This window comes from Phlebotomus argentipes, unplaced genomic scaffold, assembly GCF_947086385.1.
Source record: "Phlebotomus argentipes unplaced genomic scaffold, Phlebotomus argentipes genome assembly contig_15, whole genome shotgun sequence".
Taxonomy (NCBI): Eukaryota; Metazoa; Arthropoda; class Insecta; order Diptera; family Psychodidae; genus Phlebotomus; species Phlebotomus argentipes.
The window spans coordinates 12,286,275-12,313,708 of NW_026776181.1; the positions used below are offsets into that span (position 1 = coordinate 12,286,275).

At 39.5% G+C, this 27,434-nt stretch overlaps 5 protein-coding genes across 6 annotated transcripts; 3 read left to right on the forward strand and 2 right to left on the reverse strand.

The window, feature by feature from the left end:
* The first annotated feature begins 15 nt into the window (after nucleotides 1-15).
* On the forward strand, nucleotides 16-1,132 carry LOC132263204 (NADH dehydrogenase [ubiquinone] 1 beta subcomplex subunit 10). The gene is made up of 3 exons (XM_059762857.1): nucleotides 16-134; nucleotides 198-296; nucleotides 471-1,132. Exons 2-3 carry the CDS (start codon nucleotides 206-208, stop codon nucleotides 878-880), a joined length of 501 nt encoding a protein of 166 aa, XP_059618840.1. The 5' UTR covers nucleotides 16-134; nucleotides 198-205; the 3' UTR covers nucleotides 881-1,132.
* Nucleotides 1,133-2,792: 1,660 nt separating this feature from the next.
* Nucleotides 2,793-10,120, forward strand: LOC132263200 (double-stranded RNA-specific editase Adar). 2 transcript variants are annotated; one of them, XM_059762851.1, is made up of 8 exons: nucleotides 2,793-2,901; nucleotides 3,287-3,331; nucleotides 3,393-3,519; nucleotides 3,592-3,743; nucleotides 3,827-4,106; nucleotides 5,417-5,771; nucleotides 6,957-7,974; nucleotides 8,062-10,120. In XM_059762851.1, the coding sequence occupies exons 2-8, from the start codon at nucleotides 3,290-3,292 to the stop codon at nucleotides 8,158-8,160; spliced, it is 2,073 nt and encodes a 690-aa protein (XP_059618834.1). In that variant the 5' UTR covers nucleotides 2,793-2,901; nucleotides 3,287-3,289; the 3' UTR covers nucleotides 8,161-10,120. The 2 variants fall into 2 exon arrangements, with proteins under 2 accessions (XP_059618834.1, XP_059618835.1); XM_059762852.1 differs by having other exon boundaries at nucleotides 3,827-3,995.
* A 923-nt stretch (nucleotides 10,121-11,043) lies between these two features.
* Nucleotides 11,044-17,208, reverse strand: LOC132262336 (actin-binding protein WASF3). Its single transcript, XM_059761587.1, has 6 exons — nucleotides 16,881-17,208; nucleotides 13,715-14,561; nucleotides 13,507-13,650; nucleotides 12,937-13,439; nucleotides 12,559-12,796; nucleotides 11,044-12,497 (listed from the first exon to the last, which is right to left on the reverse strand). Exons 2-6 carry the CDS (start codon nucleotides 14,448-14,450, stop codon nucleotides 12,319-12,321), a joined length of 1,800 nt encoding a protein of 599 aa, XP_059617570.1. The 5' UTR covers nucleotides 14,451-14,561; nucleotides 16,881-17,208; the 3' UTR covers nucleotides 11,044-12,318.
* A 185-nt stretch (nucleotides 17,209-17,393) lies between these two features.
* LOC132262340 (small ribosomal subunit protein RACK1) lies at nucleotides 17,394-19,284 on the reverse strand. Its single transcript, XM_059761590.1, has 4 exons — nucleotides 19,084-19,284; nucleotides 18,719-18,927; nucleotides 17,694-18,152; nucleotides 17,394-17,630 (listed from the first exon to the last, which is right to left on the reverse strand). The coding sequence occupies exons 1-4, from the start codon at nucleotides 19,190-19,192 to the stop codon at nucleotides 17,454-17,456; spliced, it is 954 nt and encodes a 317-aa protein (XP_059617573.1). The 5' UTR covers nucleotides 19,193-19,284; the 3' UTR covers nucleotides 17,394-17,453.
* A 313-nt stretch (nucleotides 19,285-19,597) lies between these two features.
* Nucleotides 19,598-27,199, forward strand: LOC132262341 (serine/threonine-protein phosphatase PP2A). The gene is made up of 5 exons (XM_059761591.1): nucleotides 19,598-19,862; nucleotides 22,909-23,118; nucleotides 23,413-23,766; nucleotides 24,145-24,335; nucleotides 24,419-27,199. Exons 1-5 carry the CDS (start codon nucleotides 19,761-19,763, stop codon nucleotides 24,489-24,491), a joined length of 930 nt encoding a protein of 309 aa, XP_059617574.1. The 5' UTR covers nucleotides 19,598-19,760; the 3' UTR covers nucleotides 24,492-27,199.
* The last annotated feature ends 235 nt before the right edge of the window (nucleotides 27,200-27,434 follow it).

The window sequence follows — 27,434 nt, forward strand, 5'->3', positions numbered from 1 at the left end:
AATGCCAGACTTTTCCCAAGAGAAATCTCCAGACGAATTCGTATCAATGACCATTCTTTATTAGGATTTGGGTGTTTTTCAGAAAAGTCAACATCGGTCTGCAAATTTTCTCTTCTGGTTTGTTATTTTTCCAGGTAATTCCTATCTTTCAGGCATCGCACTTCCTCCAAGTCTAATTCTAATCACTCCTGTTGCAGTCGTGATCATGGGCGAGGAGAGCGGGAAGGAGAATGCCTTTGTTAAAACCCACAACTTCATCTACAACTTTTTCGATAAGCCAGTCACTTGGTTTCATGGTAATTTCTTGTTTTTTTCACCATCATTCCCTGCATCTTGGGCATGTAGCCCGTGAAATGCACTGAGAGAGCACCGGTGAAGAGAGTGTCTTCCATTCCGGAAGGCTTTCTCTGATGCTTTTGCAGACAAATTGCTTGCGAAATTACATAACGATTCCAACCTCCAAATTGCAGATGTGATCGTGAAGCCCAACCAGAAGAGCTATCCATGGTATCATCAGAAGTTCCGGCGTGTTCCCACAATCGACCAGTGCTACACTGATGATGTAGTGTGCCAGTTTGAGGCGGATCAGCAATTCAAGAGGGATAAGATGGTGGACAGCGAAATCCTGAACATTTTGCGCCAGCGCTTCGAGGACTGCGTCCACTACGAGGCCCCAGATGAGAAAAGAAAGTGCGTAGACATTCTGGAGTTATACAACCAGGCGAGCGCGGACTGGTTCACCAAGTATGGCGATCTGGGAGTGTACGGCCAGTCTAAGGCGGCCTACATGAAGCAGAAGCACCGGATGATTTGGGAGAGACGCCACGGACCAGTTGGATCCGGCATGAAGACGGAGGACTCAGAGGTGCTGGCGCACTAGAGATCACCCAGTCCCACAGACATAAAGTGTAGTTAATGCCGGAAGTCATCGTTATAGTCCAGAAAGGGTAATAAAACATTTAAATATCACATATATTTTTCGTTGAAACGGTTAAAAATCTGTTTTGAACTTCAACAAGCAGGAAGTTTTCTCTAAAATTATCCTTTTTATCTATACGAATCTTCCTTTCAACTTGACTGAGTTGCTCTCGTCTTGTTATTTCTCTGAGCAATAGAGATAATCTTATGAAAATGCAATGTATCGAAAGTCACATAAAACGAAAATACCCGAATCCGGGATAGTTTCTATTTCTGGCCAAGTCAAACTCGCTGTAAATCGTGACCCTAAATAAAATCATATAAATATATGATACGTAAATTCCTTCCCTTTCTCTCTTTTGGATTATTAAAGTAAGTACACTTAATAATAATTCGCAGTTGATTTATTTTTCTGTCACTTTATATTTCCATCGCGAACGATTCTCGCGCACCTCTATAATTACGTGAAGTCATTTCAATAGAAAAGTGCGTGGTGTTGTGGTGACAAAATCAATTTTCTTCGCACCAAAGAGCCCCGAAGATCCCGAATGATGGTATTTTGTGAGTAACCTTTTGAATTCGTAGGAAAAAGTAGATTCTTCTGCACTCTATGCTTCAATTATATCATTTCGAGCGACATCAATTTTCATAATAATCCCACAGAAATTAAACTTCCGTGTGTAATGTGTAAATATATATTTAAATGCGTCACACTTCCCAGTGAATCACTGAGCTCGTCAATTTGCGAATTCACACTCCTTTATGCAATTTAATGAAAATATCCGAGAGTGATAAATTACCACAATTATTGTGTGTTATTTGAGATTGAAACTTGTGCCTGAGATTTCCCGTCACAATCTCTTATTTTCGTCCCCAACGATCGTCTCAGTGGAAAGTGTTTTGAAGAATATAAATCACTGTGATTGTGATGCGAAATTACCCATAAAAGCATTGCAAATTTCGTGAGAAAGTAAATTCACTGGAAAATTTACAATTTTCTGTAGTGCTGGTGAATCGCTTGCATTTCTTTCCTCTACGGCAATTTGGACAGAAATTTTCATGAGTTTCATGCTCATTTGGCTCGGAATGCACAGCGTCTCAATTCAAGAGTGCAGAGGTGTACAGTGAATTAAAATAAACATAACATTAGCGCGAACAGCTGTCAGCGGTTTATTCGCTATAAAATGCAGTTTATTAAGAAATAGTAATAAGCCAATGTCTAGCTTAGGATTGTGACACATCAGAGCTTTAAATCAAGATTTCACCTTCATCCTTCATATCACAAATTAAGCTTCATCTGCAAAATCAATTTTAAGCTGAATCTTGTTAGGAGAATATATTCTTAAGTAGTATTACTTGGAATATTGCAAATCTGACTGAAAGAATTTATTGTGTAGGATCTTGATTTCTTTTTCCCATCCCTAATAAGAGAGATTTTTAATCATAAGTATTAGAATTTTGGTATATGTTGAATTTATGAAAATTCAAATTCCGCTTCATTCGAGTGTTCGCCGATATTAGCGCTACTATCAAAAGCACCCAAAAATCCACTGCAATCTCAGCTGGACAGATTCATATACCAATTAGACTTTTTCACAGCTTTCGAAGCTTAATTTGCCATGATAATGTTTTGATTAGCCATAATTGTAGTTGCACTGTCACTATATAAGTCTCCATTCAGATCCTACTTTGTCAGGTGATTTAGAAATGATTGAAAATCCGCTCAATCTCCGTTTGAAAATGCTTCACACGAGGGCATTCGCGTGCTGTGTGTGTCGGACACGGTGGCTCGACCAGTCGGGCTGTCATCTGTTCTTCAGTCGCAGCACGACGGCATTGACGTCCCGGAGTACGCTCGTGTCGCTTCATCCTTTTGTCCTACTCTGCCAGTTGTCCCGTGTATTCTGCGAAATATTGAGTTTTTAACAATCTCTCTGTGTTGCAGCGTCATGTAACCGGTGTCACTCGCGCCGCTCAAGAACAGTAAGTTGAATATTCACCCGCACTTCCGTGCTGTCCACCTGCAAAAAGTCCCCCTGACGCTTTTTCCTGCTGCCCATTTTGCAAATCAATATAGCGGAGAAGAGAAAAGCGCTACCAGATCGCCTCGTCTCACTCCCACTCCTTATCACATGTCGCCCCATCTCTCTCTGACCAAGGAGTTTCATGTGGATTTATTGATTTTCACCGAATCTTACGTCCTTTTTTTCGGGCATTATAAAATCATTGCCAAAAAGCATCTCGATTCCAGTTTATTATTTACAGCTTCACACTCGATATCGAGTGTTCCGTGTCTCGCTCACTCACGCTCGTTCTCACTCTCCCTCTCTTGTTTCATGATGCACGGTGATTTCCTTGGTGCGGACAGAAAATGCTGCAAGTGAATCGCAATCCGGCTCCAGAGATTTTTAAGGTAAGTCAAGGGCGCAATAGTGAGGCTGGAAACTAACTGACTGACTTCATCTCGTGGCAAGGTTCCGAGGACACCTGAGAAATCCCCAGTGAATCCTGGACCGCATGGCCATGGCAACTCCTTCAGCAGCGGATCTCCTCCGGTCAAGAGTCCAGTCAAGCGGAGTGGAGAGAACCTCTCGGCGTCCGGTGAGTATCTCTCTGCCCACAGCGCGGTGGGAATTTTGGCGGGAAAGTGAGACTTTGCAATGCTCCTCGCAGGCTCGCCGCGCAAGAAGAGGAAGAATGGAGAGCAGCTGCCGCAGCCGAAGAATCCCGTGGCGCTGCTGAACGAACTCCGCCAGGGTCTGACGTACACGCTGGAGGCGCAGACTGGCCCCGTGCATGCTCCATTGTTCACAATAAGCGTGGAGGTAATTGTCAATTTGCATCGGCCTCACGAGAACTTGTGATTGTCGTCAGTTTAAAATGCAAATCTCCATCGGTGCTTTTCTAGGTGGACGGACAGACGTACACTGGACAAGGACGGAGCAAGAAAATGGCAAGATTGGCGGCAGCGGAGGCAGCTCTGAGGAGTTTTATCCAACTGAAAGATGGAGCCATCTTGTCGCCTCTGAAGCCCACCAACAACGTGGACTTCACCAGCGATGAGCACATTGAAAACGGTACAGCATCCGATACTGACTTTGATACTGAAATCCTCACTCTCATTCAGCGTAGCTTAGAAAGCATTAGCCAAAGTAATTGTAAGCCGGAGTGGTTGATGCGATACGAAAGCAAGTAGTTTTATCCACATTATATCTGTGCCTCTGTCCAATTGTTGCAAATATCTACAAGTTTGTTCAACAACGTTTGTCAATCTATGAGGTGGTTTGGTTTGTAGACGTAATTTAACAATAACTTCTTTATCCGTGTGTTGTTTTGTCCTGTTTTCTTTATGCTTTTGATCGGGAGATTCTTAAGGAAGCACAAAATTTGACGATATCTCTGAACTTTTACACATATTTTCAAAATCCAGCTTGCCTGAGTCATTTTGTCATCACGATAAGACAGTTTCGCAAGATTGTAATCGATCTAGAGCTAAATCAAGTATTTTTGCTGGTGTTTCGGAATAAAAACTTTGCAATCACTTAAAACACAGAAACTCCAAATTGAATAGAAACACCTGAAGTCTGAATGTAGAAATGGTTTTTTTTTTTTTAAATTTAGAATCCACTGTATTTGGCTTTATCATGCTTCACCGAAATCTTAAACATTGCCGATCTGACAAGAAAGCTTTTAAACACTGTTCTTACATTACGCATAATCAGCATAAACATCAAAACAATATTTATCTCTTTATATTTCAGCTTAATTAAGCGTCACTATCAACAGCATTATCTGTATAAAACTATAATAATATTGTTGCTCAAGGGGTCAAATTATGTTTACGTCTTCCCTGTGACCAAAGAAAAGATTTATCTAGAAGTACTTTGTGATAAAACGGGGTGGAGTGACATCAAGGCTCCAAAATTGCGTCTTGCTTCGATTCTTTATGACTTTTTTGCATTTTTCCAATGCTCTAGATTTTCGAATGCAAAAAAAACGGTCGTAATTTATCTATAACCAGTGCTTTATTAATATCCTTGCTTGAAGAATTGTATGGTAAACTTTCCAAACTGGAAGGAATGAACGATAACAAATCAAAGAGTTGGCATTTCATTGAATACATAATAAGCGATTGCAAACATGGCAATTTTAGAAATGTATAATCATGCTATGTCATTTCGCGGAATTCCTCATTTTGTATGTCATCTTCTCAATTCTTGCCTACACGTTTATTTCACATTAAAGCTGGCGTTTCATCATTGAAGGTTTTATTTGTTATCAAGGCAAAAAAAATACGCTTTGATTGAATTTACTTCAAATAAATATGCCATTCTTTTCTCTCTGTATACGCGAATTTTGGAGCCTCAACACTCGATTATATGTTCTCTATGTCATCCAATGAAGCTTGCTTAAATTGATAAGTCACACTAATGATTTTTTTTTCTCGCTTTTCCGCTGAAACGGAAAACCCCAAACCTTTCTCGCCAATCCCCAACAGAGATGATGCGTCGGATGTCGGCCGTGGGAAGTCAGAAGGCCATCCCGGAGAAAGGTCCTGTGATGCTCCTCTACGAGCTCTTCAACGATGTAAAATTCGAGTGTGTGTCTTCAGATGGGCACCAGCACTCGCGCTTCAAGATGATCGCCACGGCCAACAACACCAACTTCGAGGGCACTGGGCCGTCGAAGAAGCTGGCGAAGAATGCAGCGGCGAAGGCTGCTCTTGCCGCCCTGTGCAATATTTCCTACAGCCCTATGCAGGCGCAACTGCCAAAATCCACCATCGCGAGCATCAATTACAGCGACAAAGAGTGCCCAGAATTGGCGCAAACAATTGCCGATGGGATAGGAAAGTAAGTGTGAAGAACTTTTCTGTCTCCAGCTATTTATATGCCGACACATTTGGGTTGAAACGAGCTAATTTCTTTGCCTCCACAATTCGTGTCAGAAATGCAATTTGCACTGATTTTTTATTCGGGAAGATTGGAATCAGAATTTGCCACTTTTTGTGTATTTAGGGTAAAAGGACGATTATTTTACATAGAGAAAAATTCGATTATCGTCTCTGGTTCTGACATTGTGTTTAAAATAGGGGAAAATAGGGCTGATCAAAAAATTTGGATTAGGTAATTTTTTTTTAACCGAAATACGGCAAATATTTGAAAATACCTGTGAAATTACTCACATTTCTCAATATTTGCTGTGATTATGCTCTATTGACTCTTTAGTCGCTTCTTCTTTGGCTTGTATTATAGTTTCATGAAATTATAGCGATGAAAAAATCCCTGCAAAAATTAAGCTGGCTATGCCCTGCACTCCCCTACGCTGTGGTACATGCAAATCCTGGTGGAAACACATTATGTAAATTCCACAGCCAGTGGGCGAAGGATGCACACAGCACACCTCTTTAAAATGGGTCAGAACATGGCATTAAATTTCTATATAGGTTTAATATGTGTGAATTGAGATTTTTATCAAAATTTCAGTGTGAAAATTTCGTGATAATATCACAGTTTGCCTTGCAAATTACATACATAAGCTCTATATCTGCAAGTTTATTCTGTAAATTATCACACATGTGAGAAAAATGGATTTTCCTAAATGAAAATTAGGAAGTGACTTCGTGAGTCAACGGACACGAAGAATGACGTGGAAAATGAAAGGTCACGTGTTTGGGTTGGAACTTGAGAATCATGGATATTCTTATAGTTTTCGTATTGGATGTTTGTGAATGTGGCGAATAGCAATAGCCTCGGCTGTCGCCTTTCCAATGGCAGACTCATAATTTCTCTCCATGTCGCCCGAGCGTGTGGAAGTGTTTTGGCATCCTTTCAAGAAAAAAAATACAACTTCACATAAATGTGGAGCTTTCGTGGTAGCATTTTGTCTGATTTGGATGGATTAAAGAGTAGGAAAAGTGACTTGAGTGGATTTCATTTTCATAAGTTTGCCTTTTGCGAAACTTTGACTTGTGTATTTTGTTAGGACGTGCAGTTTTTCTCCTACTAAATTGATGTTTTCTCCCTTTGCTTTCTTAGGCTCGTGCTGCAGAAGTTCACGGAGATAATGGTGGGTCATGAGGTGTACTCGAGGCGCAAAGTGTTGGCTGGCATTGTGATGACGTGCGGTCCGGATCTTGCACAGGCGAAGGTGATTTCCGTGTCGACAGGGACAAAGTGTGTCAATGGTGAATACATAAGCGTATCTGGCTCAGCAGTGAATGATTGTCATGCAGAGATTGTGTCACGTCGATGTCTCGTTGATTATCTCTATGGTCAGTTGATGATGCATTTGACCGATGAGACAGCGTCTGATTCAATATTTGTGCGACCACTAAAGTCAGGTGAACTGTATCAGTTGAGGGAGAACGTCCAATTCCATTTGTACATAAACACGGCACCGTGTGGCGATGCGCGGATATTCAGCCCGCACGAGGAGGATGCCACGCTGGGCATCGATAAGCACCCGAATCGCAAGGCGCGCGGGCAGTTGCGCACGAAGATTGAGTCTGGCGAGGGGACGATTCCCGTGAAGAATAGCGACGGTATCCAGACATGGGATGGTGTGCTGCAGGGCCAGCGCCTTCTCACCATGTCATGCTCGGATAAGATTGCCAAGTGGAATGTGTTGGGCGTCCAAGGTGCACTGCTGGCTTCAATAATCCAACCAATCTATTTGACATCAATCGTATTGGGTAGTTTATTGCATCCAGCACATATGTACAGAGCCGTGTGTGGACGCATCGAGAATTCCATACAAAATTTACCACCGCCATACCAACTCAATCGGCCGAAATTGGCACTCGTAACGTCATCCGAAATGAGAAATCCAATCAAGGCGCCCAATTTCAGTATTAATTGGACATTTGGCAACGCTGAGGTGGAAATTATTAATTCGATCACGGGAAAGACCATTCACAACAAAATATCGAGGATCACCAAGCAAAGCTTCTTTGCCAGATATGCTAAATTGATATCACAATTGCCACTCATTGAGAAGAGACATGCGATTGATTGTGATTACGGGGAGATGAAGGCGTCCGTGAAGGAGTACCAGGTGAGGAGATTGTCCCATTTCTTCCCTTATCACTCCCAGAATGGTCTCTGTCTAATGCAATATTTGTCTTTGTGTTTTCTGTTGTAGGTTGCAAAGCAAGAACTATTCACTGCATTTAAGCGTGAAGATCTCGGGCACTGGCTGAAGAAACCCATCGAACAGAATCAGTTTAGCCTTCCACAATGACTAGATTGTAGGATGAATGTTAGTCTGCAAGGCGTAACTCTACTGGCTCAATATTTTCGTCAAATCACACAACTAGCTTCAACCATAAACATTGGATTAGTTGACTTCCATTTGCTTAAGCTCTCATACATCATCATTACATTATTAATTTATCTTGTTCACATCATTGTAGTGAAAACACATGAAATAGTTTGCTCAGTAGACATTTCTCTGGAATAGAAATCACCTATTGAACTATTTCACAAAGATAACGATAAAGACACTAAAAGATGCACAGCACAATATTACGAGGCAGTCATGAGTATAAAATTGGTATTTTTTTCACTATTTAACCCTTCAGTTTCAAAGATAAATTGTCTTGCTTATTTTTTGAGAACATAGAGACATAAAATGCATAGTTTAACTGGAAGAGAAGAAAGTAGTAATTAGAGATTGAAGACATCTGAAATATTAAGAAATTAAAAAATCTTGAAATCTGTTGATATTAGCACGAATTGGAGAAAGTTAAGGATTTTAAAGAGTGCAAATTTCTTCATTAGATTGTGAAATGTGACTTATAGCTATAAATTTTCAAGTAGTTCAGTAAGTCAATTATATTTCTTGTAAAATAAAGTACAGAATAAGTTTGCTAATAGAGACTAAATAGTTTTCTCATTTCTCTTTTGCCTTTTTACTGCGATAGGTTGTAATATTTGATGAGTTCATTGGATGAAAAGGAGAAACTTTAAGAGAATTCAACAACAATAATAAGAAATTCTTGTGCTTTATTATAAATATAAATAATAATATAGAGTATTTAAAGACATTTTTAAAATTAAAAAAAAATATTTCATATTGAAATGCTTCTTACGCAAAACATTGAGATACTTTAGTAGGTGATTTGCATTATTTCACTTCTTTGTGTGTGTGTTAAGGATCGTTGAGGAATTTTGTATATATAAATTAAAGCAGAAGCTATTAGTTTTACGATTGATTTATCAACTCAACAAGAAAGAATTACGAAAGGAAAAAGTCACCAATTTTATACACTGTGATATTGTGCAAATATTTGCGTTTGTTTCTACTTTCATATATGAAATAAAGAAGATGATTAGCTGCTAAATATAAATAGTCAATTTGAGGACTTCCATTCAAGAAATTCTCTGAGCAAAATCAATTCTTGTGTGAAGAGGAGGTGAGAAGAAGGCAGAAAATTGCAAAAATTATACTATAAATACAAGAATATCTTTCATTAGTTGAAATCATGTTAAAGTGAGAAAATTTTTTTTGAGATAAAGTAGTTTCAGGACATTTACAATATTTAAGTAATGAAAGTAGAGATTTAATGATATTATCCTTATAATAAATAAAATGATATCTTTCCAAAAAAAACATCACATTATAGTTCTAAACTATATTAGGCAAAACAAATTTACAATACCTATATATATATATAAATATGGATAATATTATTTATTTAAGGGCATTCATAGGGCGTTCCAACTAAACTTGAAAGTGAGAAAGTGCAGCAGAAACAATTTGTGAAAATGTTACTACTTCTACTACTTAGAGAAGAAGCGTAAATTCAAAACACTAAAAGTTGACAAAAAGACATTGTAAGGATTCTTGAAAGATAGCAGAGGAGAGAAATAGTTTATTGTCTTCAATTTTCTCAATAATACGAAGAAGAAGCTCGAATGTCAGATATAGAGTGAGAATAAAGAATTACCTAAACATTACTTATTAAGGTGAAATACCAAAATATACAAAATAACTGATATTATACAACTTGAATTGCAATTGAACGTAGCGCGATTGAAGGAGAGTTTGAAAGTCATATTCAAAAAAAAAAAGAAAAATTAGATCACATAATCAATTTCAATTATTCCTAGTGGATTACGAAAGAAAAGTTCTAATACATAGAGAAGACTCAATTCTTGATATAATTAATAAATTACCTTATAACTTTTCTTCAGACAAACTCGCAGTTGTCTTGTTTCAATTTTCCCTTCCTTTCCTCACGCCGTTGGCTTTTATTTCAGCAATCACCAGAAGCAGGAAAATACGGAAAAATTATTATCGTTATATTTATTACAGTATGTAGTAAATCATAATTACATTATATGCCATTTTCCAATCGCTCTAAAATCCATTTTTATACAAATTATACTCCTTTATCGTAATATTCTTCTGATCTACACTAAATTTACTGTTTCCTCCAATAAAATGTGTTTGGACATAAGAGAAAAAAAATCATGGATGAAGAAATCATATAAACTCCCAATTTACCTAAAGTCTATTCTCCAAAAGAAAATATCGTACTAAAGAGTACAGAAATTCATTCTATTTTTCATTCAATACTACCTATTTTATCGAAGCATTTTACTGGAATAATTCCACAAGAGTGTCTCTAAACTTATTTTGAGCATCTTGGAATATTGTGAAATCTTCACATTTGGACTCTGTCTTTATGAACAAAGAGAAATACAATAAATATGCCACAAGAGATTTCTGCGCTGTGATAAAGGCAACACCTAAGCAAGAACATTTTTTTTTTTCAATTTCTCAATTAACAAGAATACAGGTAAGTTTTTCTCAAGTATTTTGGCTAAACACACCGAAATGCTTTTTCTTTCTTTTTTTAGAGAGAAATTATGTTAAATACATTAGAGAGGTAAAATGATTATTTCAGGTTGAAATGCAATTGTTTCTCATTCAGTATTTCTTTCGAACTTAGAACATATTTGTATTTTTTTATGAAAGTTTCCTTTTGATTTCTGAAGATGAGTGTGTATTTTTCAATCAGTATTAATTTACAGTGAATATAATTTTCCTTTACTTGTTAGACATCATTTTCAGACTTGGAGAAAATAAATTTTCAATAGTGCCGAAGAACTTTGCTAAAAATAATTATATAAACCAATAAAATAATATTTTTTTTTCATTAATATGCTTTTTACCATCCTTATAATATTAGATATCATGCTATTCACTGTAAGTATTTTGTTTGTATTGACAGTATTTTTATTGTATTTCGTATTTGTTGAAAAAGTATGGAAGTGTAAATGGTGTAAAATTGTTTATATCCTATTATGGTTCTATTAAAAACATTGATAGTGGGTTACAACTTTGATATAATATTGTTTCTCTTCCTCATCATAAATTCCCTTTTTTTCTTCTTCATTCAAACAATTTTATCTTGAAGCACTGGATTAGTTGTTATCAATATCGCTTCGAGGCTTGCTTACTCCTTGAATCTGCGATATATCCTCTGTTCAAATTTTATTTACACATTCTTTAACACTTTGTGCGATAAAAGCATATTTTGAAAGGTAAATATCTTTATAGTTTTTAAAATTTTTTCAATATATAATTATCAAATTAGAAGTTGCAATTTTAGAAACTCTCTATTAAATATCATAAGCAAAAAATCCTTTCATTTGTAGAAAGAAATCATTTATAAGAAATCCAGTAAAGTTTTGTGTAACGTTGCAAAGCTCCGTGATATTATATTGGAGCAGTTTGTAAAACAAATTTTATCAAATTTCGTACAAATTCTTTCTTTCTATGTTGTGACTCAGTTTTTTTTCCTTAAATTTATCGCCACAAATTCAAAAAAATATATGAAATCTTGCAACTCAAGGAAGCTATAATAATATACATTTATGCTTAGAAAATAACAAAGTATTTTTTTTCCTTTAAATAATACAAGTTACAAAAATTATGCCAGGATTTCATTGAAGATGGCCCGGCAAGCAATATTATGTAGTACGCAATGCACGCAGTTGCTGAAATAAATGCAATCATACGCAGTCGGCGTGAAATGACGAGACCTTTGGCCATCGAGACTCCACCGACGGATTATTCAAGTTCATCTTTTTCATATAATATTCGCGAAAAATATCTCTCTCTCTGACTTGGTAAGCTGTATTTACAAAGAGCTTTTAAACATATCATTGAGGCAGTAATAATAATAATATGCGCAAAGCACAAAACGCTACGTTTCACCTCTTTTATATACTCTTAAATATTGTTAATGTTTAAGAAAGTGACTAACCATCTCTCAAGGTTTCGTCACTGATCGATGTAAATTGCATTTTAGGAGAAATTAAATAATTTAATAATTGTGAAGTGTGCCTATTATGTAAGAACTTTTAATCATACATCATCGCCCACAATTTACGCTGAAGTCTCATTAGGCTCCATCCATCCTTCGCTATCGTCTTCACTCTCAGATGATTCCGACTCGGAGAGCTCGATGGCCACCCTCCTGGCCAGGATGGACGCGACATCGTGAAACGCTGTCGAGCGCTCATTCTCCTTCGCCTCACTCTTCTCCACTTTCCTCAATTTGATTCCTGCAAATTTGTCAATTTATGTACATCATCACAATTTACAGTAGAGAAAGAACACTCTTACCATCGCGAATGGCCTTCATCAGATCAGTTCTATTGTCGTGAACAGGCGGCAGAATCTTTTTGGTAGGATTTATGTTGTTCGGCACATTCATGATTGGATTCATGTTGTTCACATCGCCATTCGTCAAGCCTTTCATGGGCATGCTCACGGGCGGAGGACTCATGAGGCCGTCAACAAGTGGGGGCGGCGGTGGCGGTGGAGGAGGCGCAGAATTTGGTGGCGAAGGCTTCGGCGACATCTGCAATATCAACGAGTCAGAGTCAGATTCACAGAGGGTACAAGATGATTCAATTATTGAGCCAATTCAAAGCTTTTCACAGTAATTTTCTTCCATTTTTCCGCACAACCACATGATTTCCAATACACTGATAGACTCACCTGTTCTGGAATTGGTGGCGGCGGGGGTAAATCATTCATTGCACTAATTTGATGGGGCACCCCGTGAATCCCCATATTCGCTAAGTTGTTTATCTGCGTATTGAGTTGCGCCATCACCAATGCATTCTGATCCTGCACCGTTGTATTCAACTGCGGCGATCCCGATCGCGAAGTGCTGTGACTTCGGCCCAGCAACTTGGCCGCAACGGTGCCGCCGTTCAGTGGCGGCGGCGGCGATGTCATCGCCTCGGGAATTGGCGGAGGAGGTGGCAAAGTGTCGCGTCCAGTCGACATGCTCCTGCCGCGCGTGGGAGTGTTGGCATTCGATGCATTGGGCGTGCCGCCGCCGCTTCCTGAAGACGGCGGCGCCGGCGGGGGCTGTGAGGGACGTGGCTTTGTCCTCGACGGTGTCCCCGGAGCGTACAGACTATCAGAAGAGAGCGGTGCTTGACCACCAGGAGCTCCATAGAGAGCTTGATGATTGTAGACACTCTCATCGTACACTGGAAGAAGAGTGACAATCAAATTAGAAAGTCATTACAGATGTTGAAGAGGAAGTTTTATACTCACTTGTCTGCTGCTGATGATGGTAATTGTTCTGCTGTTGATAATTCGGTGATCCAGGAGGATATCCATCAACAGCTTCAGTTGGGTAACTTCGACGCAATTCAATTGAATTTGGTCTGTTGGGTCTCATGTCATAAATAGACATATCTGCAAGCACAAATCATCATTACACATTCACTCCTACTTCTGCAGAATACCACGATATACTCACTGTTGTATGGATCCTCTGGGTTCATGAGTGAATTTGGTGTTCTATAGATAACATTATTTGGCATTAAGGTTTCACCATGTCCTATTGCTATTTGGCGTTGCTTCTCCCTCGTATTGTGAGGCGTCCGCACGCGCTTCTTATGCCTGGGACCCGCGCCCGCGGTCGCCCCGTCAGGACGTGGCTTGTGGATCTTCTTGCCGCGATCGTGCATCACCCGTTCGGTGTCCTTCAGCATCTCCTGTCGCCATAGTTCGAAGAAGTAATTGGGATCCGTGTAGAACTTCAGTCCGTCCTTGCCGTCATCTCTGTAGCAATTCAACTTGTCCAGCGGTGGCGGCTTATCACATTGTTTGTACGTCTCCAGCATCGCCGTCGGCATTGTGCTGCGCGAGAAGATCTGCTGATCGAACATGCTTGAGCTCTTGAAGGCCTTCTTCAGCTGTATATCCGTGAGCGATATCTCCTCCGTCGTGCTGTCCAATTGGGTCACCTTTACGGCCAACCTATCGATTCGAGCTTGCAGCGAATTCACCCTCTCCGCCATTGTGCCGGCATCGCGTGCCAATTCGCCGAATAAATCTTCCGAATGCTTCGACAGGGACGACAACTGCCTTATTATATTTGTCAGTGTTGTATTTGTCACAGTTTCCAATTCAATTGACTCCTGAAAATCATTATTGACATATTGCGACCTCGCAATATAAATCGGATCAACGTGTCTCTTTGGCAGAGGCATTTTTGCTCAATGCGCCTTTCCTCTGTTCTATCGAGATTCCTTGCAGAAGGGACGCGCTCACGCCCTTTTTTTCCTCCAAATGAGTATGTATCTATAAATATCCGCTGAATTCTGAAAAGAGAAAAGAGGAAAAATGTTGAGTATGTCACGTATACATACTTCTATGTATCTAAACTTTCTACATAAGATTGATAAAACTCTTATCGATAATTTCCTATGTGAAACTCAATGTTCATTCCCAAAACCACACATTTCGTCTCGCTTTATTTCCCATCATTTCTCGTGCCAAGGATTCATTTACGGTTTACCTACATTAGAATTGACATATTCTGCTTCTTACAGCAAAAAATCACGTTCTAATACCAACAACAAATAAAATTGCGTGGTATTTCGCCAATGGAATTTATTGCAGCATTTTTATCAGTTCAGATGATTAAGTGAAACGCCTAGATATTGTGCGTTGAAACACCAACTGCAAAGTTCCCATTAAATTAAATGTGCAGACAAAAAGATACTTTTGCTTCAATGAAGCTGATCACTTTTCATGACCTCTCCATGAGATTCTGCGTGACGTGCGCTTCTGACTAATTTCCATCTCAAATCTCAACTACACTTATGCTAATTTTTCTATTTCTTCAACTATTCAAGGAAAAGGAATGAATTGACTGAATTCTTATGGCTGTGATTTCTGCTCTCGATGAACAATGAAACTCTATATTCAACACTCAGTCAAATCTTTCACACTGTCAGATGCAAAAAATAAATTTGAGACGAATTTCACCAACAAGATTAATGGTTCTCTTCCTTATTAGTATTGCACTCGTTCTTAAAGCGTAAAGGTCAACATTTTGGGATTCATTACGCCTCCATGTCACCTCAGACAAATCAACATTGCCGAAATGCATTTCACAAAACATGTAACGTTACTAGGGGTGATCATTGAATCGGAAATTATCACTAAGCGACTATTTGTAAAGTGTGACAAAGACGCGTGTACGCCCAAAAACTGTTTAGCTATCAATAAATGTGATAAAGGAAATGTTTAGCGACAAAGGAAACTGGTATTTTAAACAATCACCAAAACTGTTCAGAAATAGAACAGAATATCCGTCTTCTACGCCATGGATTATAGTATTCCAACTTTAACTCACTGACACTTTTCCCACAATCGCCAATGTAAGGCCAAATCAGCGGCACATTTTACAACAATGTTATCGCAGAATTCTCAACAAATATGCACAAAATTCAATGTCACTTGCAGAGTGGCAAAGATAATCACATAGCCAGCGAGTATGATGGTATTTAGTTGCTGAGCGGTGAAAAAAGAAACGTTCTTTCTTCACTTGTGTGTGCACAGCCACAATTCCTCCTGAGATTCGATGCTCAACATGTACTTGTCTGCGCACAATGATGAACTAAAGGTAGAGTAATAATTGCATGATTGCATTAACAGCTCCAATTAGTATGGACTCTGCGAAACAGTTCAGAGGGAGCCAGAGAAGCTAATTAAATCAATTTCCTTCTCGCGCTATTTTTGAGCATAATTTCTCCCCCTCGAAAGTTAATATTGTGTACACAAAGTGTGCAGATTGTGTGCGAGAGGAAAGAGTGTAGGAAAGTGGGAGTCGCAATTAAAAATTTAGCCAAATATTTGGTCTTGAATTTAGCCGAATCACGTTCAGGATTTGTTTAGTTTATAGAACTTATTCAATACTGTCACTTGACCTACAAAACCCAGAGAAACATTGCAAAAATAAAGGTCTAATTCTAGTTTAGAATTTGCAGTTCAAGCCAAATTCGAAAAGCCTTTTGCCAGGTAAACTTATGAATTTATTTCAGGCATTTTAGGTTCTCTCTCTTCAATTTGCCCCCCAAGCTGATCTCGCCAAGACTCTGGCTACGTCTCTGGCGGGAGGCATTAGATTTTCAAATCAGTGAAATGTGAATGCAATTAGAGGTGGACTCGAGGCGAGCTTCTTCACTGGAGGCCCGCAAACGGGGAATTTCTTAACATCTGGGTTAAATATTGATTTTGCATTGTTGCAGAAGCTGCCGGCATGTCGTTTCGCACATCATCTCGCTCCCATTCAGACGCCAGTGCCCTTTCCTTCCTGATTATCGTGGAACCGAGTGCAATTTGCATCGAATGCGCCGCTGAGGCCGCGAGCTTTGTCTCGGGCGCCCGTCGAAGGGCGGATTGCCGCGATTGCCGTGAGAGCGGAGAAATGGCAGAGAGGACAGATATTAATGATTTTTTGCAACTTTCTAAACAACAAAATCTCCCTCGCTCTCGCACTTGTGGCACTGGCGCTGGCGAGATGAGAAATAGCGATAGCCTCAGTGGGTGGGGGGATAAATTTAATACATCATTTCCTGACTAGTGGGACGCACTGTACCACATCCAACTAACACTAAATTGATCCAAATTACCTTCTCCGTCGATCTGTGGACGCCTCTGGCCACTCTGCGCTGCACTGGAGCTGCAAATCTGATTTTTGGGTTGGGATTTGTTCACTGGGTGCGGACGAATCTGTCACCTCAAGTTGACTCAGAATCCCCGCGGATTGCCTCGACTTTTCCGCCCTTCCGCCGCACTCAACTCATCTTTTTCACACTCCACTCAGTCACTGGCCACCCGATGCACGGCCGATTGTTAATTTTCGCACTCAACTTGGCCTTTTTACCAGCCTTTTGCCGATTTATCTGTCGCAAAAGTGTGGTACCTCGCACTGCACAAAACCCCCGTTCACATTCACTGGCGTCGCGATCGCCAAGTGGCTGACTTCAGCGCCTCTGCTGGAAAGAAATCGAGCTAAAATTTAAATGGCGAGCATCGCACAAACACAATAAAATCATTTTCTCCTCTCATTGCAAAAAGTATGAATTTATGTATAAAATTATTATTTATTATTCTAGCAGGATTTGTACACAAAATAATGACAGTTTCGTCCATTCACTGTATCTTTATTTCCAGTGTGAAGATACATTTCTTCAGCTTCCGTCTTAGCGGGCAGTCACGGACACTTGCCACACGCGGATCTTGTTGTCCGAGTAGCCGGCGAAGAGTGTCTGTCCGTCTGTGGACCAGGCCAGGGAGAGACACTGCGGCGGATCAGACTTGGAATTCTGCGAAACCACCTCAGGACGAAGCTCATCCACAGTCTTCTTGCATGCGAGATCCTGAACAAGGAAAAGAAACTTTAGCACCCAATCCCTCTTTGCTCTTCCTGCAATTTGTCTTACCCAGATCTTGATGGATGGCCCATAGGCGACGCAGAGCCAGTATCGGTTGGGGCTGAAGCAGAGGGCATTGATGATGTCGTTGTGGTCAAGAGTGTGGAGCAGTTTGTCATCATTCAAGTCCCAGAGCAGAGCCTTGTGGTCCTTGCCACCCGATGTGCACAGCGAACCGTCCGGGGAGACAGTCACGGTGTTCAAGTATCCAGCGTGACCAGTGTGGGTGGTCTTTAGCTTGCAGTTGGTCAGATTCCAGACCTTCACCGTGCGATCCCAGCCAGAAGAGACGATGATGGGATTGGCGTGATTCGGCGAGAAGCGCACGCACGACACCCAGTCAGTGTGTCCCTCGTCCTGGATCGTATACTTGCACTCGGCCAGAGTGTTCCACAGCTTGATCGTCTTGTCCCGAGATCCGGACACGATCTGACGATTGTCCACTGAGAAAGCCACAGAGAGAACGTCCTGTCGTGTCCAAAAAACCAATTAGTATCTCATTACCAATCGCAAGTTGCAAGGAAGAGTCAGGAAACTGATCAATGGACGAGATTTTCTTTCTCTCTGCTGGAGAAAGATTGTCGCATCTGCATGAGATGAACTGACCAAGGAAGTCATCAGTTCATTACGTTTTTACATTGCTTTCACTTTTGCCTTGATGTCGACACTCAGCAGTCACATATGATATTTTCGAACTACTCAGCTTCCTAGTAGGCACAGAACTCGTCCAGTTACCACACTTCCTGGCTCTCTCTTCGCAACTCTCTCTAGAGATCAACACAGCAAGCAAGTCAATCATTTACCAGTCTCAGAGCCTCAATTCTGAAGAAATGCCACCGCCGAAGCGTCGAGGTTTTCTTCTGCCACGCATTGGCACAAAATCTCTCTACCGGCAGTTCTTGGCCATCTAAACCTAACCTCAATCATCGCCCCAAGAACTGCCAAGCCACGAATTGGCTGCTTCCCAACCCAGCGCAATACAATGCCTTTTTCAACCCTCCGGAAGGGAGTGCTTGGACAATGAATGTTCAGACCTTTGTGTGATCTTCGAAGCGACGCGTTGTCTTGCCGGCAGCCAAATCCCACAGACGCAGAGTCTTGTCCCACGATCCGGACAGGGCGTAATTGCCGTCGGACGAGAGGACGACATCGCTGATGAAGTGGGAGTGGCCATACAGACGCTTCTGCGGGATTCCGTAGTTATTCTCATCCCTGGTCAGCTTCCACACAATCAGCGTCTTGTCTGCAAGAGATTAACAAGCCCATCTTCAGCATTTCTCTCTATTTGCACTGCACAAGCATTTCTCTTCAAGCGGTTGTTGATAATAAAGACGGATGATTGCAGTTGTGAGAGATATTTGAAGATTTCCAATCGAAATCGCCATGTGGAAAAACTCACCTCGGGAAGACGAGAGAATCATATCATGATACTTGGGATTGGTCGCAATTTGCGTGACCCAGCCACTGTGGCCGGACAGCGTGCCTCGGAGCTGCAGAGTCTCAGTCATCTTGCACTTATTCTTCACTTAAAATCAGCAAAAATCTCGTGACACGTCTTACCGTGTGAACGACACGATCAGAAAAGAAAGTTCCGCCGCCTGCTATCGACCACCACTGCCTCTAGTGAGCAATTTCCAGCATTTTACTACGCCACCGAGTCGCGTAGAAAAATGCTCAGCCGCACAAAATCTCCTGATTTTTCTCAATTTCCAGTGTATATTGTTTGAATCATTTTCTCCATCGTGATATTAATTGAAGTCTTTGATGTTTTCACAGAATAAAATGATGTTTTTTTTTAATATTCCGCCCGGCAAGAAATCCCGACGCCAGCGCGCAGGCGGGAGATTTCGCCGGAAGCGGCGAAATGTCACATTTTCTCCACCGGAGCGCTAGCATCGCGACAACGCCAACTTCTGACGTCACACTTGGCTCGGCCATTTTGTAAAACTAGTACGGTTTGATTTGTCGTGTGAAAATTGTATGAATTCCGGCCGTGGAAATACGCCAAATTCATACATCTAAAATCCCCGAAAATCGTATTAGTGTGTCGCAGGAGAGTTGCATTTTGCCACGAGAATGGAGGATAAGTCGACCCTGAAGGATTTAGACCAATGGATCGAGCAATTGAACGAGTGCAAACAATTGACAGAGACTCAAGTGAAAACCCTATGTGATAAGGTGAGTCCCGAAAGAGGCCCCATTTCCCCACACGTACGCCACATTTCCGTTCAGCGGGAGTCACGGGAGCGCCCGTGGGGCGTGAGAATTGTGCGGGGCGGTGTGTGGCTGGGAAAATTCGATAATTCTTCGGGAAAAATTGATTTCTATGGCGAAGACCTTTTTGGCGGTGATGGCGCCCTCTTGGCGTTTTTTGAGCTCACAAGCCCAAAGTCGCCTCGAGATAAGATTTTCCACCCGATATTTCGCTCTGCGGGCAGCTGAGATGGGGGAAATTCGGGAAACTGGGCTGAGGACTGTCGAGAGTGTCAGGGTGAGTCCGCGCCAAGTGCGCCGGATGCGTAAAAATAGGAGAAAAAGAAGTCAGGGTGAGAAAAAATGGAGAGTGGCTCCTTGAAATCAATCACCAGCCGGATTAAATTTATCATACACATAGAAAGCGCGGAACTGATGACGACATTCTACCCATTATCGCGACTCCACACACTCAAGCAGGGAAATTGAATCATCTCGCGAGGCAGCAACAGAACAAAAAGCCCCGCCGTGCGAGAAAAAATGCCTGGGTTTCCTGAGATTGCGAGGCAAAGGAACTTGAGATCGCCTTCAAGATGTCTTTGGCAATGCAATTAAAAATAAACCGTGCAATTGTACTGCAGGGTGAATAAATGCTCGGCAACCTGAAGGGTAAATTGCCGAAATTCCCACAATGATTTCAAGTTCGATTCCCTTGTGATTCGCATGCCAAAAGAGAAGTGCGTCCAAAAATGCTTGCCACGGGAATACTTCATTGATAAATTATCCACCAAAAATAGTGTTCGTCAGAATGGGAGTCTTGCGTTGGCGCTCCTCGGAATTTGAAGTAAAAATAAGACTTTTCTGTATAAATATTCCATTGATGAGGAGTTAAGGAGAGTCTGACGAACGCCAAGTAGTCCTGGCGCTAGCGTGATAATCACTTTAATCTCACTGTTGATTTGCCTCTTGAACAAATGTTAAATAATTCAAGCTGGAGTATCAAATATTCATAGAATTTCCTCCGCAGAGCACGAGAAAACACGTGGGAAGTCTCAATTTTTTGGTGAAATATTACCAGTGAAAGGGAGATGGACGATCATGCGATGAGATTGATTTTCCTCACGACGACGGCGAAGAATAGAGAAATTTATTATTTGTTTGCCCAACACAGAGGAAACAATCAAACGTGGAATCGAAAGAGCAAAATATACTGGCGATTTAAATACTTGATTAGCTGTAAAAGTCTGTATGTCAAAACATCACGTAGATTTTCCGAGAAGTTGCGTTATCACTGGTTGTAAGTGTTATCAATGATTCAGTTTCAGCAGGTCTTCACTCTGAATGTGTGAATCGGGTCTGGTTTCCTAAATGTTTTCACGTTGTTTTCTTCTGCTCAAGAGTAATGACCCTCTTTTGAAAACAGCGTTTTGAGATATTTGTAATCCTCAAAGTATACCTATTATGTAGAGTCTTTGAATTGTGTGATGATATTAATGAAATAGTGTGATTTATGGAACGATTTTTAGCACATTTAATTTCTTGGCAAATTTTCGACTTGAAATTCTAAATAAACTGTGATTTGACTCTTCCTTTTTCAAACAAATCATTTGTGTTTGCTTGACAAATGGGGACATAAGCGAAAAAGAGCAGATTTTATTGAGTATGTTAAAGTGCTGAGAAAATCGATCAAATGTGTTCCTAATTTGGATGAAATTTCCCAGTTATTTTACTATATTTCTTAATCTTTATTTCGCAAAATTCCCTGAATCTTCATGCAAGGTCGTTTGATATTTTCAAATGACGATATTCTTATTTGTTTTGACTTATCTTATCACCAAAGACATATTGATAAAGTGCGAAATTGAAAATTCCCATTCAAATTAATAGAGAGAGAGAGAATTGTGCAGGGAAAATTTCTAGTGGTTTTGTAGTTGTGTGAAATTTATAATTTATGCGGTTATTCAGGATGATGAATTGTAAATCTGTCCCATTGTTTTGTCTATATGAAAATTGTCTTGCAACCTTGAGAGTTACACATAAATTTTTTTCCATGACAGAACGATGAAGGAAGTTTTTCCAAAAGGTTGTGAAACTCCGTAGTTTGTGAGTGTGTGATAAAGATGACAAAATTGCTCTAATCATGCTTGTGATGAATTCACCACACGCTATATTCTGGATGGGTGGAAAATGGGCAAAAGACAATGAAACTGTGTTGCTGTGTGTATTACAAATTACATTTGTGCAGTTGGTTCTTGGTCTTCCGGTATGATGTTTCGGCTGTTTGGTGGCGAAAAGGAAGTCATATTGTTTCATTCAGAAGAGCACGAAAATTATGCCTTGTAAAGTAGTTCACAAGTGGAGGTCATTCTTCATTCACATTCAACCCCAATAATACTATAATCGTGTCGAAAGTATAGATTTTTTCGCTCAATGAGCGAGAGAAAATGCTACAGTGAGGGAAAAACATCTATTTTTAACATATTTTTATCAAAGCGCGAACTTTTTTTTCTTGCAAATTTAGTCTGTGATTTTCTTTCATATGTGACATTATAAATTTCACACACGATTCCTTGACTCATTTTTGCGAAAATAGTATATACGAGATAAAAAGAGTCACATGATAAACAAATTGGAGTGAAGATAAGGAAGGTGATGCACAGATTAATCTTGAGGAAGTGTTTGTAGGACTGTGACTTTCGCATGTGTGCGTGCGTGTGCTTTTATGAACTGTGATATTAACATTATAATTTTAATGTTCTGCATTTTTTCGATTCAGCAGAATTACGGTTCTTTCTTCCAAACTTGTACATTCAAGAATATATTTCTTGTATGACTGGATAAAAGAGCACATACTCTTATATAGATAGATATATAACGCATAGAGAGAGAGAGAGAGACTTTGAAATGAAATATGAATGGGAGATAAACACAGTTTAAAATTTCCATATGATAATTTTGCACTTTATCTTGAATACAGTTTCTAATGATTTTTCCTTCCTCACCCATTGTTTTTTTTTGTCTTTCTTTGCAGGCAAAAGAGATTTTGTCAAAAGAATCAAACGTTCAGGAGGTGAAATGCCCTGTCACAGTTTGCGGAGATGTTCACGGCCAGTTTCATGATCTGATGGAGCTGTTCCGGATAGGAGGACGATCTCCAGACACCAATTACTTATTTATGGGAGACTACGTTGATCGCGGCTACTATTCGGTTGAGACAGTGACGCTTCTGGTGGCGCTCAAGGTGAGACTGAATGGGGTTTTTCTTCTGGGAAAATCATTGCTTTTTATCAGAGTGTTGAGTACAGACTATCGATTTTTTATAGATTCTCTGAAATTTGAACTCTGATATACGAATGTTTCCGATCTAAACAGTGAATTTTTGCAGACAATCTCTGTTGATAATGAGATTTTCTTTCGGTGTTTTCATCGTACATTTTTGCACGTTGCTGATGTTTTGTACTTGTGTGTGTCCTTCGTTGGAGAGAACATTTGTAAATCTCACATTCTCTTTCTTTTTGCCTCCTTCTATTCGCAGGTGAGATATAGGGAGAGAATAACCATTCTCCGTGGCAATCATGAATCACGTCAAATCACCCAAGTCTACGGATTCTATGATGAATGTCTTCGCAAGTACGGCAATGCGAATGTGTGGAAGTTTTTTACGGACCTGTTCGATTATCTGCCACTGACAGCTCTTGTTGATGGCCAAATATTTTGTTTGCACGGTGGTCTCAGCCCGTCAATTGACAGTTTAGATCATATTCGCGCCTTAGACAGACTACAGGAAGTGCCACACGAGGGCCCAATGTGCGACTTGCTGTGGTCGGATCCGGATGACCGAGGCGGCTGGGGAATTTCACCTCGTGGAGCTGGCTACACTTTTGGCCAAGTGAGTAGAAACCTTTCCCTCTCTCTCTTTTTGAATCCATTTATCTACTCAACATGTGCTGTTGTGATCGCTTGTCAATCAATAGGCAGAAATTGAAGACAATTTTCACACACAGAGGCATTTGCAAACAATAAACATCCTATTAATAGGGATTAGGGACAGAATTCTACGTAAAATATGTCAGTGCGCTAATGTTTTGTTTTCTTGGATACCTAAAAGTTGGACTTTGAAAGTTGAATGGATGAAATTTGTGTGAAAAAGACTATTTTAACTCATGAAAAGTAATGCCAATTAGGAAATGATATGCAATCAAGACCTGAATACATTCGTGCCAATGAAAAAGCTAGTAATTGTAATGGTTTCTCTGACTATTTGCAGGACATTTCGGAGACGTTCAACCATACAAATGGATTGACACTAGTTTCGAGGGCTCATCAGCTCGTGATGGAGGGCTACAATTGGTGTCATGACCGAAATGTTGTGACAATCTTCTCAGCGCCCAACTACTGTTATCGCTGCGGAAACCAAGCGGCACTGATGGAATTAGATGATTCACTCAAATTTTCATTGTAAGTACAACACTGCACAAGTTTGCGCTGCACTTGTGTTACTCGAATTCCCCGATGCTCAATGTGTTTTCTCATCCTTCCAGCCTTCAATTTGATCCTGCGCCTCGTCGTGGAGAGCCACATGTTACACGAAGAACACCAGACTATTTCCTTTAAATCAGCGTTAAAGAGCAGATGAAGATACATATAACGTATAAATGATCTATTTTGAACAGAATTGATGAATATAAAAGAAAAAAATATAGAGGAGAAAACAAGAGGAAATAAATAGAACTAAACTACTATTAAAGAAAAGCAAGAAAATGAAATAAAAAGAACTTCATGCATCCCGTTGTGGACAAAATATCTTTTATATTCTTATCAAATCAAACATTTCACCTTCATCCGCGCAGCAATTGAGTAATAGAAACAAAAAAAAATCATTCACTTGTGAAATTTCATAATTGACAGAGAAAGTGTGAAGTGAAAAAAAGGAAGATTTAAAGTAAATGTGCACAAACTTCACTGAGAAAGAGAACTTATAGCGTTTTGCCCAAAATTATTTTGAGTGCATTGATGAGAAATGTTTGACATATTCACCTTTTAATTTAAATAGTTAAGTGTAAGATAAATAAAGAAAAAAAAACAATATTACAAAAGAGAATTCTTGTATTGATGAGAATGATGAAATAAGCAAGTTTGGATCGATTTAGGCAAAAAAAATACACAGAAGAATTTTAAAGTCATAAATAGTAAAAAAAAAACTTGTAATGGATTGAAAGGAAGTAAAATAAAGTATATTCAGACCCAAATTGTATCTCTGACGACTGCTTTTTCTATATACAATACATATTAAACATAATAAATGATAAAGTAATACAAAATAGTTAAACCTGTAATAACGATTGAATATGACCATAAATATTTGAGAACGGACAAATGAGAAAGAATTGTTCAGGTTACTTAACGGTGGCAAAATGCGCGAAAAAAAGGGGGAGAAAGTGGAGGAAAATGTATTATCAAATTAATGATACCGAGATATATTGCGGGAGAAAATGATGAATTAGAATTCACATAGGAGAAACGTGCGGAGAAAATATAATTAAACTTACGAAAAAATCGTCATAAAGAACAAAAAAAAGAAATAATATAATGAGATTTAGACGAAAAGGTAATTTATCGCTGAAGTAAAAGAAAAAAAAATACAGAATTGAGTGAATGTGAAAACTGAGAAAGTAAATAAAATAGAAGAAAAGAAACCTAAATTTGTATTATGTACTATATTTATATACATTCAAATTGTTGAGGGATAAAAATCGCCGGTAAATAACAGAAGAATTAAGCGTAATTTGAATGGAACTTGGTTCTTTTTTCGCCTTAACGAGAAAATCAACAGTCCTCTATTTCGATTCACGAGAAATAAGAAAAGAACAGAGTGTGGCATCGAAAATGCGGATTCTTAGGACATTTGCTATTACTTTACCTTTGACGATATAACTGTTTTTTCTACAAGAAAGTTCACTGTGATGCTTTGGAAATTTTAACATTTGAGCATTTTGTAGGCTTAGTAAAGCTATAAGATGATTTTTTTTGCTATGAACATTTAAATTGTGGGATAAAATACATAAATACAAAATACTCAACTACAAAATTTCAACTCATCACCAGTAATTCTTTCTCTGCTTTTCACGGCCTTTTCATTGCCACATTCTGCGTATTTCATCTCTTTTTTATATTTCAATTTCAGTGTATTGTTTTAAAAATAAAAGAATGAACTGTTTCATGAATTTGCAAGTATGACGATGTTCAATCTCTAGATTTAAATGAAGAAAAATATATATATAAAGAAGTAAACACACTTTATGGGAGTAAATAGAAGAAAATAAAAAAAACTGATGAGAATGTGTCTCACAAAGTATATAAACTAAATAAGATATACAAGAGGATGGAAAGGGAGGAGAGCAACATTAAGTGGAATACTTTTTGTAAAACACAATTTTTCTACGTACGAACCAAAATGCGACATGGCATCAAATTTAAGAGAATTTTGAAGAAGAGAAAAACCTCTGTAAACGGAGTGAAAAGGGAAAATGATAGAGAGTAATTTGCTATGTTAGGTGATTTTATTTTCTTTTAGTTCTATTGTTGCGAGAAAGAAAGAAAAACTTATTAAGAGACGAAATATCCAACTGCGTGACACAAAACACAATCAATTTTGTGCCATTTGCCATCGTACTTTTCTACTCCAGCCTATCGTTTGACTCTTCAATTGACCATCATTTTCTGCAGCCGAGCGAAGAACAGCCCATCATAGTGACATGACTTCAAGCATCTTTCCCTTTTGGAACACACACTCAAATACACAATAATGTAGTAGAGAATATTTATGTTCATTTCATCTGAGGTGTCAAGGTAGAATTCTGAAGACTTTCTCAAAAAGTCCTCTAGCAAGAAAATTCGTTGGAGAGGAAATCACAAAATCACGCCAAAAGCAAAGGCCTTGGAAGATAAGAGAGATTTATTTAATTGATATTTAAAGAATGAATCATAGGAAAAATGTGAAAAGTATAATTTTGTGTTGTACAATTTTAATACAATAAAAAAGCATTAATTGAAAGAGAAGTGAACTATCAGAATGTAAAAAAAAACATGTGGAGGAAAAGAGTGTGAAATTGTGGAGCAAAATTTCATATTATTTTTGCCATTGACAAAACGTGAGAGAGAGAGACACGAAGAAGCGTAGGAAGTTGAGGAATCTTTGAAAGGATCGATAGACAGACGGGGGGAAAAGAACAGGAGAATGAATATGATTAACATAAAAAAAATTGAGTTCTTGTTTAATTGTGGTAACATCATTATCAAAATAATAAAGATACAAAAATACACGACCGAACTATCACTTCCTGTGCTGTCCGTGAGCGTGCTTGGTGTACAGCGGAAAGTTGGCGCGCCACGTGAAGGCGCCTCGAGGTCCTGTCTGGGCGCCAAAATCCGTGAAGTCATCCCCAAAGGCGTCCACTTCGTAGAACTTGAGTTCCTCCGCGCGACGCTCCTCCGGAATGTCTCGACGGGGAGCTTCTGTCGGACGCAAGTCAGCCCGCATTGCTGCGCTTGCAAAGA